Source organism: Aythya fuligula, chromosome 3 (genome assembly GCF_009819795.1).
Source record: "Aythya fuligula isolate bAytFul2 chromosome 3, bAytFul2.pri, whole genome shotgun sequence".
In the NCBI taxonomy this organism is placed as follows: Eukaryota; Metazoa; Chordata; class Aves; order Anseriformes; family Anatidae; genus Aythya; species Aythya fuligula.
In genome coordinates this window covers 72,066,453-72,081,249 of record NC_045561.1, presented here as the reverse complement: position 1 = coordinate 72,081,249, position 14,797 = coordinate 72,066,453, and the positions used below count along the sequence as shown (strand labels likewise).

Here is a 14,797-nt window from a genome sequence, read left to right as displayed (position 1 = left end):
TTCACATTTTAGGAGACAACAGGCCTCAGCCCAGGTCCCCAGCCAGAAACTTGGAGAAATTAAACCAAACTGCCTGAGAGCTCACCCTCCCCACACACAAACAGCAGAACAAACAGCGTCTGAAAACAGGGCTTTATGGACAGGAGAAAAGACAAGGACAACAGGGTGATAAAACAGGATGACACAGAGTACTCCTTACCTAAATCACACTGACAGCCATTCAACCCTCTGATATCTTCAGTGAACAATCGCTGTGCCAACTAGTTACCCCATGGTCATTCTTCATCCCCAGTTTGGGGCATGAGTCCTCAGCCTCTGTAGCGCAGGCTACGAGGTCACTCATGCTCCTGCAGTGACACCATGGGTGGCATGGGCTGTCCCCATCCTGCCAGCTGAACCCCCCAGTCTCTCTCTTTCTCTTTCTCTTTCTCTTTCTCTTTCTCTTTCTCTTTCTCTTTCTCTTTCTCTTTCTCCTTCTCCTTCTCCTTCTCTTTCTCTCTTTCTCCCTCTCCAAACCTCCAAAGGCATCCTCCACTCCTCCTGGGCTCTTACACTTCTGGCCTCAGCCACCAGGCTAACATAGAACAAATCTGAAACACAGTGGGGATGTAAAGGGAGGCTGTTTTCGTGCCTGTTTGATTTTGCAAAAGCCAGGCGCCATCCCAATACCATGTCATAAATGTATTTATTCAGCCCCCTTCCGGTCAGAGCTCTGGTATCTGCATTATAACGAAAATGTCTGAACTTCCTCTGAGTTTCCACATCATGAAAGGCAGTCTCTTGCCCCAGTTTCCTATATAACACAATATAGTTGGAGAGATCCAAAGCTGAAAAGACGAAAATAAACACTGGGACTGCATCTCTGCCAAGGTCATGCTGTCATATATTTTAAAACAATGGGAACAAATCATTGCACTGCTAAGGATACAAAAAAAATAATGCAGACTGAAGTGATTGAGATACCAGGAGTGTTCAAGAAGGGGAAAATAAATAACTGTACAGATTGAGACTAGAGCACAAAACAGCCTCTGCAGAAATACAGCTCCTAATTTGCCTTCTGTCCTTTTGTAGTTGCTGACCGTCATCAATTCATGGGGACATAAATAAGGTCAGAGAAAAAATGCTACCACAGATGGCAATGTCATTGCAAGTCGTCTCTGGGCTCTCTTTTCCTTTCAGGTGTGCCCCTGGTTACTATGGGAACCCTTTGCTAATTGGAAGCACTTGTAAGAAATGTGACTGCAGTGGCAACTCAGACCCAAACCTGATTTTTGAAGACTGTGATGAAGTGACTGGCCAGTGCCGCAACTGCCTGCGCAACACCACGGGTTTCAAGTGTGAACGATGCGCCCCGGGGTACTATGGGGATGCCAGATTTGCTAAAAACTGTACAGGTATTGTCTGAATCATTTCATAAAACATCTGGGAGTGGGTCTGGGAGGCAGAGGGTGCTCCTGGCCACCTGGTGGGATGATTTGGGTGCTCCATTGGATCAGCCCTGGCACTAGTCCCCTGTCATTGCCCATGAGCAAGTCTCAGAGTACAGACCCCAACATCCCAGCTAAATGCCTGGGCACAACACTGCCTACATCTTGTTTTAAACAAGGTTCCTTGAGCTTCTTTTGTGTAGACACATCACCTTTGTGTTTGTTGATAACACTCACAACACAGCCAAAGCATGCAACCACCATGAACATCTGAAGTCCCCCTGGGTTCAAGGTATAGGGCTATAGGCCTTGGGGCATTTGTGATGTCTTGATCAAACTTACACCCTTCTTGAAATTCACTGTACATCTGGACTTCTTACTAGCTTATTACAAAGTGCTAAGGTGTGTTTGGAGACATGGAGATTGGAGGCCAGGAGGATATTCTGGACTCAAGCATCTTATGTGCTGCAGTCGTCATTTATGGGCATATTATGCCACTAGCAGTCCCTTCTAGTTTTGTTCCTGTCTCTAGGATTAATTCACATCTTTAAGTCACACACTTAAATTCCATTTACACTGAATGAAAGAGATGGTGCCCACACACAGCAACACAAAAAGCCAATCCCAGGTATCCAATCCAGCCAAAAAGACAATGGCTGTAGGGAGCAGTGTGTCTCAAAGCTCAGCTCATGCTTGGATCTGGCCACCCAACCCAGGCCTGCAGCTCAATCTCTTGAGGTTGCAAAAGCAAACCCTATTTATGTGCTTCACTGCCTAACTCAGCTCACCAGAGATGATTTAACAGCAGTTCTCCCATATAGAATAACAGGATGTAGCTACAGATAGCAGTTTTCAGCCTCTTTTCAATAAATTTCTTAGCCATTTGTCCTTCAGCCACACTTCCAAGCTTTCTACAAATGTCACTCAGAAATAAAGGTAAAATTAGAACCTTTATCCACCAATAAACCACAACAGTGTTCAAAGCCTTAATTCCATATTAAAAGCTTGGTACCTCACAAAGATGAAATATTATCAGAAGTGCTTTTGAAATGAATTCACTCTAAACATTTCTGTAAAAAGCTAAGAATTATCAAGTTAAATAAGAAGACAATTTGGTTTTCTTGAGCAGCAACCTAATCCAAATTTTAATCTTAGAACCGTAATCTTGCCAACTGTTTTGGGGGCTAGATTAGATCCTGTCATACAGGTGAGACTTTTCTTTCACTTCTTGATAAAAGAACTAACAAATGAAAGCATTGTAGATGCAGGAGCTGGGAGACACCAATTCATACTTGTGGAGAGATCAAAAGGTTGATTACCCTACAAAATTCATAACCAAATTGTGTTCTCACATTAGTACAAAAAATGAGTAGTTCCACTAACTGTGGTTCAGTTTCAGAGAAATACTCCAATGTTAGCACATCATGTTTAACTTTGAGGCTGTCTTACACATTTTCATTGAAAATACCATGGATGTTCCATGTGGAATGTAAATACGAAGACAATTCATAGAGAACAATGAATGGGCTGCAATAAAATAGCAGTAAACAATTTGGTTATATGAGATTCTGCTGAAACCATGAATCACAAAAGCAAAATGAATGCCAGATAAGTCACTACTGTTTTTCTGTTCTGCTAGAGATTTTGTTATTCTATCAAAGTGTTCCAAGAATATTTTAATCTTTAAAATAATATATTTTAGAAGGTCAATTAAATCCTGAGAGAGACACTTTAGAGTAAAAATAATACTTTTTGAAAAGCCACTTGTGCTGGCAGGAGAAATGCAGCTTACTCAAGTTAAAAAAATGTAAAACCCCACTTACTCTTCATTGTAAGTGGTAGGAGATATTTACTTTTTGATATGCTCAAGCTGATGATGGAATTGGAGTCTACCATCAATCCCCCATAGCTGGAAACCTTAATTTAGTGGGAGCCTGACACAGCATTGAGAAATTCCACAGGCTTGCAGAGAGATATGTAACTAATAATTAACTTCAGCTGTACTGCTTTCCTTAGCCCATTTCCCAGACATCACCCTCTCTAGAAGGTGATGTTTTGGGACTACTTTTTTTCGCCATCTGGGAAGCTTTGAATAAGTCTCTTCAGCACAGGCTTTCTGCTTTTTTTTCTCATATTCAATCTTTTTTTATCATATTTAACATTTTTTCTCATATTTTTTTTCTCATTTTTAACCTGAGAAGCCCTTGATTTTGGTTTGACTATCTGTGCAGAATCCTATGTATAATTATTACATCGGTCTTGGGATGGGAAAAGTGGGTTGGACGTTTTGAAGACTATTAATTTTAAGACCCTTTCTTTTTCCCCCAGAATGTAACTGTGGAGGGAGAATGTGTGACAGCCAGACCGGAGAATGCCTTGCAGACAGTCCCGCAGTTTCTACTGGCACAGACTGCCCCACCATTAGTAAGAATAATACTATGAGAACACCAAAAGTGACTGCTGTTCTTGTATTTCAATGCTTGCAGATACTAACTTAAGAGCTTGGCTCTCCAGTGAGCTTGGCACTTATACCTTGATCCTGCAGTGCACTTAAACATGTGAAGATGCGCAATGTCCTGCTGATTGTGTATTTAAAATATATGCTCAAGTGCATGTGAGCGCACAAGTACGTTTTGCAATACAGACTGAATATTTAGCTACCAACTGTGGAGCAGTAGAGATGTATCACCAAAGCCACTTCTCTAGACATAGTGACTGCAAAAAAATATTCCAGCCCTAAAAATTGCCATGACTACTTTATTGCCACAACTACTGTCTTGCATTTCACTTCTGTTTTTTCTAGTTGTACATCTAGTATAAATTGTTACTGTTGAGAATATGACATATACACATCAGTCAGTTGCTTTTCTGCTCTCTCTTATTCTAACTATAGGAAGCTTGTGGAGTTTCCAAAAGTACTATGTTGTAACTACTAGTAAGCATTGATTATTATATTTTTTTAATGCTAGTATTATTACATCTGTGGTTTAATGCAGAACACATAGGACATACAGGCTCCTAACCTGTTCCCAAGAAGAAGGGGGTCCCAAAATGCAACCAGAATGAGAACATTTGGCAGCTTCTGCCAACAAGAATACAGAATAGATGATACAAGCAAAAGTTCCTGTAGGAATCTGTTTCACGTTCATCTAAATCTCTAATTTTACTGGTGGCACAAATATCGCTAAAAACAAGGTAGCACTGGAGGCATTCAGCCAGAACAAGGATGTAGTGCTGTGCAAGCATAATTCAAATGTGTTGCAATTGTGCTTTTAGAAGTTGTCTTCCTAATCAAATATGCATCCAAGTGTCCAGCTGTTGGACATCCTTACTTCTCATACCACCAGATTTTAAATACAGAATTCTGGCTTCTGGCAAAATTAACTTGTTTCTCCGCGCCCCCCCCCCCATCTGTTGTTCTTTGGGACACAAACAGGAGGAGCCTCTAGGGAATAGCCAGGAAATGCCTCATCTCTCTCTCCCTACTGATTACAGAGCCGCCTCGACAGCCCCTCAGAGCAGTCCCATCTGGTGCTGCTCAGCTGGAAGCACTGTGACTGTGTTGTGGGACCTTTGGAAGTGGTATATGAAAGTGAAAAAAAAAAAATGGTATCCATCAGGACCCATCAATGACAAAGAGCGGGAACCCAATGGGGCAAGGGCACTCAAAAGTAAATTCAGGATGTCTGTTGTTAACTGATACAAACACTAAAAGAAAAAAAAAATGACGCTTTTATTTTCTTATCAGGCTGTGATAAATGTATTTGGGATTTGACAGATGACATCCAATTAGCAGTCCTGGCTATCGATGAAAGCAAAACAATTTTACTGAGCATTTCTACAGGTGTTGCAGCTCAAAAACGCTTGAATGACCTGAACCTCACTGCTACCTATCTCCAGGTACAAACAGTGGTGATGTTTCACTTTTTTAATTTAATTTCATTATATGAATTTCCACTCCATTTGCTTAAATTTCAATTCCTGCCCTCACTAAAGAAACTTTCTTCGCGGGTGCACTGACTTCTTTTCCCCCACACACAGGCAGCGATGTCTGAAAAAAAGAACCACTCTGTGATTTGGACCATCCAAGTTGATGATGCTGCAGATGAAATGAATGATCTCCTCAGAGAGGCAGAGACCCTTGAAGACCAGGTTTGTTCACAGCCTCCTGCCAGAGCACAGAGGCTTTGCAGCTTGTCATATTCACATGCTGGCATAGGAGGCTCACCAAACAAGGGTAGCTGAGAAAGCTTTCCATTTTTAAACCTTCTACTTTACTTAGGCTCAGAATTAGAAGTATAAAATCAAGTCATCAAACTTGATGACTTGATCTTCTTGAAGATGACTTCATCTTCTTGATTCAATCAAGAAGATGAATCAAGTCATCTTCTCAGAAAAGGAAGGGAGCAGGGCCAAAGTCTGCTGAGGATGGTCAGAGGTTTGTCAGCTCCCCTCAGGACCCAAGTTCCCACTTCAGTCCCTACACCCCAGGCACAACATTTGATCTGAGGTAGACACACTGCCTTAGTGTTTCAGAGCAAAGTAACCAACATTAAAGTAATTTGGACTGACTTTGGGAGCCCTTGTACTATATTTATTTTACATGTACGCCCTTGTAAAAATCCATTTAGCCTGATTAGACACTTCACAATACGCTATGAAGCTGCCAGTGTAAAAGCCTTTTGAGGTACCCACTAAGACAGAAGCTGATCAGTACTCAAGATATGTTTTAACACAATTATAATCGTAAATGTTATATCCTCATTCAATTGACAAGCTATAAAATTAAGGTTATCTACTCTCAGCTCACATAACACTTCTACTGCACCCTAAAAGAATACTGATATATGTTAAGAGAAGAAATAAGGTTCGAAAATTGTTTCTCCTCTATTTTAAACAGGTATTATTATCCAGTTTTCTGTTGCTGATATATATATATATATATATATATACATACATATAGTGAAATACATCATGTGATGTTATTCCCAAGCAGAGATAACCACAGCTGCAGTATGACTAGAGTATATTTCATGCTTATTGCAAAAAGCCAGACCTTGTATTCACTTACAATTCCTTCACGAGACAAATTTATACCTTAGGCTAAAACTGAGATACAGGAGCAAGAAGAAGAAACACAAAGGAAGAGAAAAAAGGGTTGTATGGAGATGTGGAAGAGAAAATGTGAGGGTTAGTATTTTTTAATCGTCACTTAACAGAAAGGGCACTGCAGAATTACAGACTGTGTGTTCAAAAGAGAGGTTTGAATAAGAATAATAAATGGGATCTGAAACTCCCAGAGTCTGCTGGGGATGAGCTTAGAGTAAAATCACACAAAGCTCAATCCTAAATGTTTGGCAGAGCCCTGGGGGAGCCATGCACCTCTCCTTCCCAGGCTCTGGGCAGATTCCAGGACAAGTCTCCCTGTGCCAGTGGAAATTTGAGGATAACTGAGAGCACCCCTCACTCATGCTGCTATGCTTCCCATCAAATTTGTGGCAATTGGGAAACCTGTCTCAGTAATTGCCCATGCAATTAATAGTTAATAAAATGTTTGGTGAGGAAAGAGCATTATGCAAATGTGTTCTGCAAAAGGCACCTCCATCGCTGCCTTCCAACTCACCCTGGTGCCACTGCAGGCTGCGTGGCAGGAGGGAGGCTGCAGCCCCTGGCCTGGTGGGATTAAACAGGCATGAAGCCAGCACAGCAGCAGCCTAAAATCTTCCTGGCTTATCTCCCAAACTCAAACTGGTTTTACAGTGGGGATTCTTGCTGCTGCAGCCCCACCAGGGGCTTTAAACCAAAAACCTTGCTATTGGCATGCTTGTGGTGCTGTCTTACATGTGCACACACACACTCCAAGCCCAGGAAATGTTGAGAGTAGCCATATTTCCTCCTCCTTCCTGAGACATAGTAGTGAAAATTAAATCCAAGGGCTCCCAAAGTTAATGGCTGTTTAGGAAACACGATAACTGTGTCATGGTTCACTTCCCTTACATCCTCACCTAGTGCCTCACCATCACCCTTTTGGGGCCATGTCACCTCGTGCCTACATAGGGGAACACAGTATGGTGTACAGCCTCCACCATAATATAGGATAGGAGTGTGGCTATGCTCATTTTGAACCCTGACTCTCATTTTCTTAATTTAACAAGTTGCATAACTGGCAGCCTCGCATGAGGGAGACAGTGATCTAAAAATGGTGGGGAGCTTCGCACCTTGTTCTTCAGTCTATATGTTTACTCAGGAAACATGATACACAGCAAAATGAGCCAGCCCTGCTGAATGCCTAGGAGACTCAGCAGATGGGAGTTTTACAACTGTACATAATTTATGGCAATTTGATTGCAGCAAATGATGGATAAATATGGGACAGATTTTAATCTCTCACTCTGCAATTCTGAAAATACCGACAAGACAGCCCTTCACTTCAGACTGTAAATGCTACTTTATATGATAAATGGACTTTCACATACTCATCAGGAGAAAGCAAAATGTGTGTTTACACTGCTCATCACCACACACACATATGGATCTGAAAAAAAATCTAATATCTTGCTCACATGGTTTATTCATAGGGAAATCAAGCATCCAGCAAAGGCCTACTGATACAGAAGGAAACCATGAAGACCAACAACCGTGCTACACAGCTCATACAGCAGCTCCATAATATGAAGGATAACATTCAAGGTAAATAGATTTCTTTCTGTTTCAGCTCAATGTGAAGCATGTGTTAATGAAACCTCCAGCAAAAAAATGTCATTGCACCTGGGCACTCTCACAAAGCAACCCATAGGCTTTAAACATAAGGCTCTTAGAACCTGCAATGCCATGATGAAAAGTTGTCTCTCTTCAAAGGCAACTGACACTATGGGTTGATTTGGTCTGACAACCAGAATAAGAGCTTCTCTTTTTTTCTGTCTCTGAAAGAGAAAAATAATTATAAATAGGTTTACATGGAATACTTCAAAGTAATTCAATTTGTAGTCTCTGATTGAATAGCTGCTGAAGGTATTTGTATAAACATGTGGAGAAAAGAAAAAAAAAGAGCTGGTATCAGACTAGGGCTGAGTGCAGCCACAAACACAAGCACAGGATGGGAAGTGAAAGTGCTTAATGGCTTCCCTGTTAGAAGATTCATGCAAATGCACTTTTCTGATCATGCTGGTAAATAATTGAGGGCATGTGAACAGCTAGACAGATTTTTTCAAAAAAAAGATGTTTCCTTTTGAACCCACGGTAGTCAGTTAGATCTGACTAACTCTGGTGATCTCTCTGTTGAGTTTTACTTCCGTTCAATTTTTTGCATTTTAGGAAATTGTTCCTGTGTAGGATTTCTCTGATTCATATAACTTCATGCAAATGCTTCTTAAAAGCAAAAGTTGCTGAATAGTACATCATTTCGTGAATTTGCCATTTCTCCAAGCTCAGTGTGGAAGGTGAAAGATAAACTTGATGACGAAAATCTCCCAAAATTAGAAGAATGTATCCAAGTGCATTTTTATGTTACAATGGGACAAACTGTCACCATGTTCTGCTCATCTGTGTGTATGATGTGAGGGAATGCAGATAAAACTTTTATCCATCTTTGGACAACATGATAGAGCAATAACTGCATCTCTAGAACTAACATAAATTTCAGAACATTACTTTTCTTCTGACTGTAAATGTAGGTATTTTAGACCTTTGCAGATGAAGATTTTTGATTTACAGCCTCAGAGACTGCTTGGATCTTCAAGAATTTTTACTGTACCATACCTCTAAGGATAAATGGCAACAGTGAACACTTTCCCAAGCACAATTGCACTTTAAAAAGTTTTCCTAGTCAGAGAAGATCATCTTTATCTGGAGTATCTCTGACATAATGTTATTTGTGTTCATATATATAACTAAATACGTGTTCATATATAAAACTAAGATTAAACCAGTTGTAGCCTCTTCTTCTGTAACTTCAGAAAGCAATAAAACCCCAGGTGAGCGTACACAGAAGCATCCCTGTCCCCTGTAAACCCGCATCATGAAAGTATCCATCCTGCAGTAGAGAACACTAATTTCTCCCAGTCCTTTGCAAAGCCAACAGTGTAAAAAGCTGTTTATGGCACCAGAATAGAAAGGCTGATGGGCAGATGAAGTTAACTAGCCCTTTTTCAGTTAATAGAAATCCTTGATTAACAGACCCGAGTAGTTCTGATTTAACACAATTATTGCAAGTTCTGTGGCAACTTTTGTAAGGAAGATCTGTAATACCCCAAACATTATCCTTGCTGATCATTACCTCCATGGGTGCTTCAACCAATATTTCAATTTTAGTAAACATAGTTAGCAATCCTGTCACAAAGATGAGGCAAGCTAAGACCATGCACACAGCATGTTAGAAATGTTCTACTTTCTTATACCTACAGTGGTAGATCACTTCTGATTACTGCTGCATCTCTCACTTTTTATTTCTATAGTTACTGAGTACAGGTGTCAGCCTAAGCCTTGTTGTATGTCACCTGCATTCACTGGCTGACTTGTGTGGATAGTTCTTTTGTATCATTAGTTGTCTGGGGGACGACAGGAATTACAGAAGGCAGAAATGTGTCTAGTTTGGGGCACAAATAGCAGAAGTCATGTTGGCCTGTCATAGAAGAAGCAGCGCCTATGTCTGTGATGAAAAAGAGTGTTTGTTCAACCCAAAAAAAAGTTGCAAGCAAGTGGGTGAAAGTTATTTTCACCGTGCATAAAAATATTCTCCAGCATCACTACTGCAGAAGGCAAGCCAGGCTCTACTGAAGGTAAGCTGAATGTGTATGCACATATCTATATGTGTATACATGTGTGCCAGTATGAGAAGGAAAAAGAAAGCCACGGAGGCACTTGTGGTCATCAATTGCTGCTGAGACTGAGCATTTAAAGCTTCACTAATGAGTTCAGGAGCCATCCAGAAACTGCATGAAAGGACATTCTGCCAGAGAATCAGTTGTGCCACAAGTACACATAGATATTTTATTAAAAAATTATAAGATCCGTAGAGCTGCCTTGCCAGATCTGGCTATCTACAAATCCAGTAATGAATGCAAGCCAAAGCTACTCACAGGGTATGAAAGAGGAGGTGGTTGGTGTTCAAGGCCAAGGATTGAAAAGTGAGAAAACTTTGTAATGCTTGCTCAGGGAATGGGTAAACTCAATTTCAGCTGCAAGGATTCAACAGCATTTTTTGAACTGAGACCAAAACCTTGAAATAATATCCATCTCCAAACCAGCTAGGCAGCGTTGTGCCAGAAGCCTTATGTTACGTCTTTAGGGTGCCTCAAACTTCTTCAGAGGGACAAAGAGATTATTTCAGTCTCTTTGCTGATGTTGTTGTTTAATAAGCATCACATTTTTGCAGTAGCTCTTAAAAACCACGATCTTGGAGGAAAGCCCTGGTCTGCTACATGCCACAGAGCTCAGAATAAAAAGACGATCCCAGCCTGTGAGAACTGCCAAGCCAAATAATGCAAACTACCCATGCCTATTTAATCTCATCCTCTTCTGATGAGACCCCCACATATGCCATGAAGTGTGATTTATTTACAGCTTTAATTTTAAGACTGTATTAAAGATACTAATTATCCATCATAGAGTGGTAGCATAATTAAAATTTTCTTTCGCCAGCAGCAAGAGATGGATTCACAAAAGTAAGAGTACTCCACAGAAGAGCGCTTACTTCTCTATAGCATGCTGGATTGACCATCTGTTCCTTTTTTCCCACAGAAATCAGCAGCAAGATGAAATACTATGCAATTCAACAAGAGCTGAGCCCTGAGGAAATTGCCCAGAAGCTGAGTGTGGCTGAGGAGATGCTGAAGGAGATCAAACGCCGTAAGCCTTTCACTAATCAGAGGCAACTTGCAGCTGAGGAGGAAGATGCAGCAGAGGACTGTAAGTTTTGAATCTGTTTTCAATTCATCCAGATGTTGATGCACAGCTGGCAGGAGCTGGGCAGCTTGGGACATAATGCTGTGCCCCTGGGGAGGACCAGGAGGTGCTGGTGGGCTGGGCGGCTGCAGACATCACAGTTTAGGAGAATATAAGACCAAGTATATGAGACCTGTGTGCCCATTAGCAGACTTCTATCCGTAATTATTTACACAGGAAGTGAAAGAGATTAAATAATAATTCCTGCTCCTGATGGTTGGAAGAAAAAAAAAAGCGCACAAGATCAAATCTGGGAAAGAAAAGAATAGGAAAAGTGTTATCTGCCAACATGAAAGGAATCCTGGTTTCAGTCCCTGAGTGTGGTTCATCACAGCCTGTCTCCTAACCCAAGCCAGTACAACTCTGCTGACTTCAGGAGACTGTCAAGCATTAAACAAACATAAGGACTACAGCTTTTCCTTTACCTGCCTTTCTCCACACCGCTAACAGAGCAGTGGAAAAGGGGCCAGCAGAGGCATAGCTCTGATGGACACGCTCACTGAGCCCATCACAGCAGCCAGAGGTGACACTGTTTCCAAATGCCTACCCCAGGTCTCTCCTTGCTGCTCCCATGGCAGAACAAGCAGCAAAATGTGTTTGTGTTGCACATGTGTCTGTGTGTGTGTACGTTTGTCTGTGCCTGCTATGGATTAATCAGTGACATCTGATTTTTTTCCCAGTGCTACAGAGAGTTGAAGAGTTTCATGAGAGGTACAATGACACCAGATCTCTAGTTTCTGATGTGAAGGAGCAGTTCCGTGAATATGATATGAAGCTGTCAGACTTGGAGGAGACAGTAAACCAGGCATTTGACTATGTTATACAAACAGAGGATATGAATCAGGAAAACACAGCCAATCTTCAAGAACATGAGGTATTATGCAGTATATTTATCATAAGTATCTGTGAATAGTTCATGTTTGCCAGTGCTTAAAAGAGTGGATTGCAAACAATTGAGATTCAGGAATTACCACACACACACACACACACACACACACACACACAAAAAAAAAAAAAAAAAAGGAAATCCTTGGGCTACTCAGCAGGATGAGCTTGACACTCCAGTTCTACACAATAAGTTGAGAAGTACAAGGTGTATTACTTATTCATGAAGTCACAATAAATGCCAGATTTTGGCACAGCATGTCGCAGCTGGCCAAGGAAAAGATGGTTACTAATGCCTAAACATAGGAAGTTGTATTCCAGCAAAACCCAAGAAGCTTAAGATTCCAACTAGCATGGCTGCTATAAATACTGTGGTGGAAATGTTTCACCTGTTATGTACTGATTTATAATGTGACACTGGAACATGTTGCCCAGAGAGGCTGTGGAGATGTTGAAGGTCAGGTTGGATGAGGCCCTGAGCAACCTGGTCTGGTGGGAGGTGTCCCTGCCTATGGTAGAAGGGTTGAATTGGATAATATTTGAGGTTCCTTCAAACCCAAACCATTCTATGATTCTATCATGATGAAGGACTTCATGCTCTCTGAAGTAATTACATTCTCTTGAAATAAATATTTATAAAGGCAGTGCCGAATTCATGCCCTGGTGACTGGTTTCATACTGTCCCATCCAAACTTTCTCCCTGGTCCTCTTTAAACTAAATGCCTCAGTTTTTCATGAAGAGCAGATGACTATCTTTATATCAGGAAGCACAAAGCCATTCTCTAATTGCTCCACAACAGATATCTTAAAACTGTGTTTCCTACTTGGTGGGTGAACTGCCTTGCTATGAGGCTACAGCAGTTTTCCCTTATGCTCTGTCCAGATGAATAGTTCTAGTATTTTGAACAAAGCAATTGGTCCAGAGGAGAGCTCAGATATCTTCCTCCTAGAACCCCTGTGGAAGGGGGAACATTTGCCTGTCAGTGGTGGTGTTAGGTTCAGATAACATCTGGAAATTGAACTTTCAAGTCCTTCATCCCAGAAAGATACTTAACTCATCAGTCATATAGAGAGATTGTGGTGGGGTTTTTTTGTTTGTTTGTTTTGTTGTTTTTTTTTTTTTTTTTCCTTCCAGAAGTTCTGTGACTCTTCTTTGTTTTCTTAAGAGATGCAAAACCAGAATGTCCCACCTAAATATGTTTTCCTCAGTTACTTTTTCATCGGGGAAAAAAATGACAAAGATAACAATTCGGGACCATTTGATCCTAACTGCTTTCATTTCAATGGCTGAAATTGTTTGGAGTCTGGAAGAGAGCAGTTTGTGATCTTGTGTGATCACAAGAATGATCTTCTGAATTCAGGCTAATCTCTGGGTTTCATAGCACCAGTGGCTGCACTTTGAGCTCTTGAAATCTGCCATGCTCAAAGTTCATGCTGATGTGGAAGGTTTACTAATTCAAAAGATAAAACAGGCACATTAAAGGTTCTTGTGAATCCTTCTATGAGGACCTTGGGATCTTTATTTATAAAGAGTCTTCTGCTTTTTCATTTTTAATTATTATAATGCCAAACTGCAGATTATCTCACATTTATGAATTGAAGCCTTAATTATGCTGGTTGTAGTCATAATTTTTCTGGTTTTAACCATTTGGATTTTCACTATTCCTCGCAGTGAAGGCACATGCTGTATAAAAATATTGTTCACATTAGCTTCATTATTGACATGAAAAAGAATTCTCAAGACTGTAAGAATTCTCAAGACTACAGACAAAAAAAAAAAAGTTTCCAGGCCACAATGAAAAGTCCATGTTTAATTTGTTTCTGCTGGCAATGCACTGAATAATGCTTCATCCCAGTAACTGCTCAGGCTGTAATATGAAAAGAAATTAATTCATACAAATAAAAAAAATATTTCACAAGGACAAGAAAATGTAAGAAACAACATTATAGTATGCAGCTATTAGGGTTATCTATTAAAAACAGACTTAATTTACCTGAAATCTACTTTATCACTTTATCTTTTGAATTGACTTTAGTAACATGCCAAAAACAGTAATACTGTTCTAGCAGTTCACAAACATTTTTGGATGTTTTGTTTTGTTGTTTTTTTTTTTTTGTAGAAACAACATGAGAAAATAAAAGAGCAGGTAGATGAAGTGAATGGCATTCTGCTAAGTGCCACAACTACTTTGGCAGGACCACAAAAGATCAACTCAGAGTTAAGTGAGGTAATAAAGGTAGGTGCCATAGTGACTTGTTTAAATGGTATGTCCTGAATTTCTGAACTTTTGAAAAGTCATGTGCTTAGATCACTGAGTGAAAACCTCTAGTTTTTTTTTACTGCTTCAGAGAAATACTGATGAATATTTCCCAAAAAATGTGTAAATCTTCCTGAATGGAAAGCCTTGTAATTACATTTTGCTGTCTTGGAAAAATAATATATTAGAAGTATACCTTACTGCAGGCACATCTACTGAAGGATTTTGCTGTAGGGTTCTCATTTCATAATGAGCAGCTGCCAAAAGGCCCAAAGGTACTCCGTT

General features: G+C 40.4%; 1 protein-coding gene across 1 annotated transcript in view; it reads left to right on the top strand.

Annotated features, from left to right (window-relative positions):
- The window catches only part of LAMA4 (laminin subunit alpha 4), a 96,591-nt gene that overhangs the window by 40,741 nt on the left and 41,053 nt on the right, over positions 1 to 14,797 (top strand). Inside the window, exons 5-12 of the mRNA XM_032185449.1 lie at positions 1,180 to 1,394; positions 3,756 to 3,851; positions 5,176 to 5,327; positions 5,469 to 5,579; positions 8,006 to 8,117; positions 11,166 to 11,333; positions 12,050 to 12,243; positions 14,375 to 14,491. Coding sequence (XP_032041340.1) covers positions 1,180 to 1,394; positions 3,756 to 3,851; positions 5,176 to 5,327; positions 5,469 to 5,579; positions 8,006 to 8,117; positions 11,166 to 11,333; positions 12,050 to 12,243; positions 14,375 to 14,491 — 1,165 coding nt within the window. The remainder of the gene's footprint in view (positions 1 to 1,179; positions 1,395 to 3,755; positions 3,852 to 5,175; positions 5,328 to 5,468; positions 5,580 to 8,005; positions 8,118 to 11,165; positions 11,334 to 12,049; positions 12,244 to 14,374; positions 14,492 to 14,797) is intronic.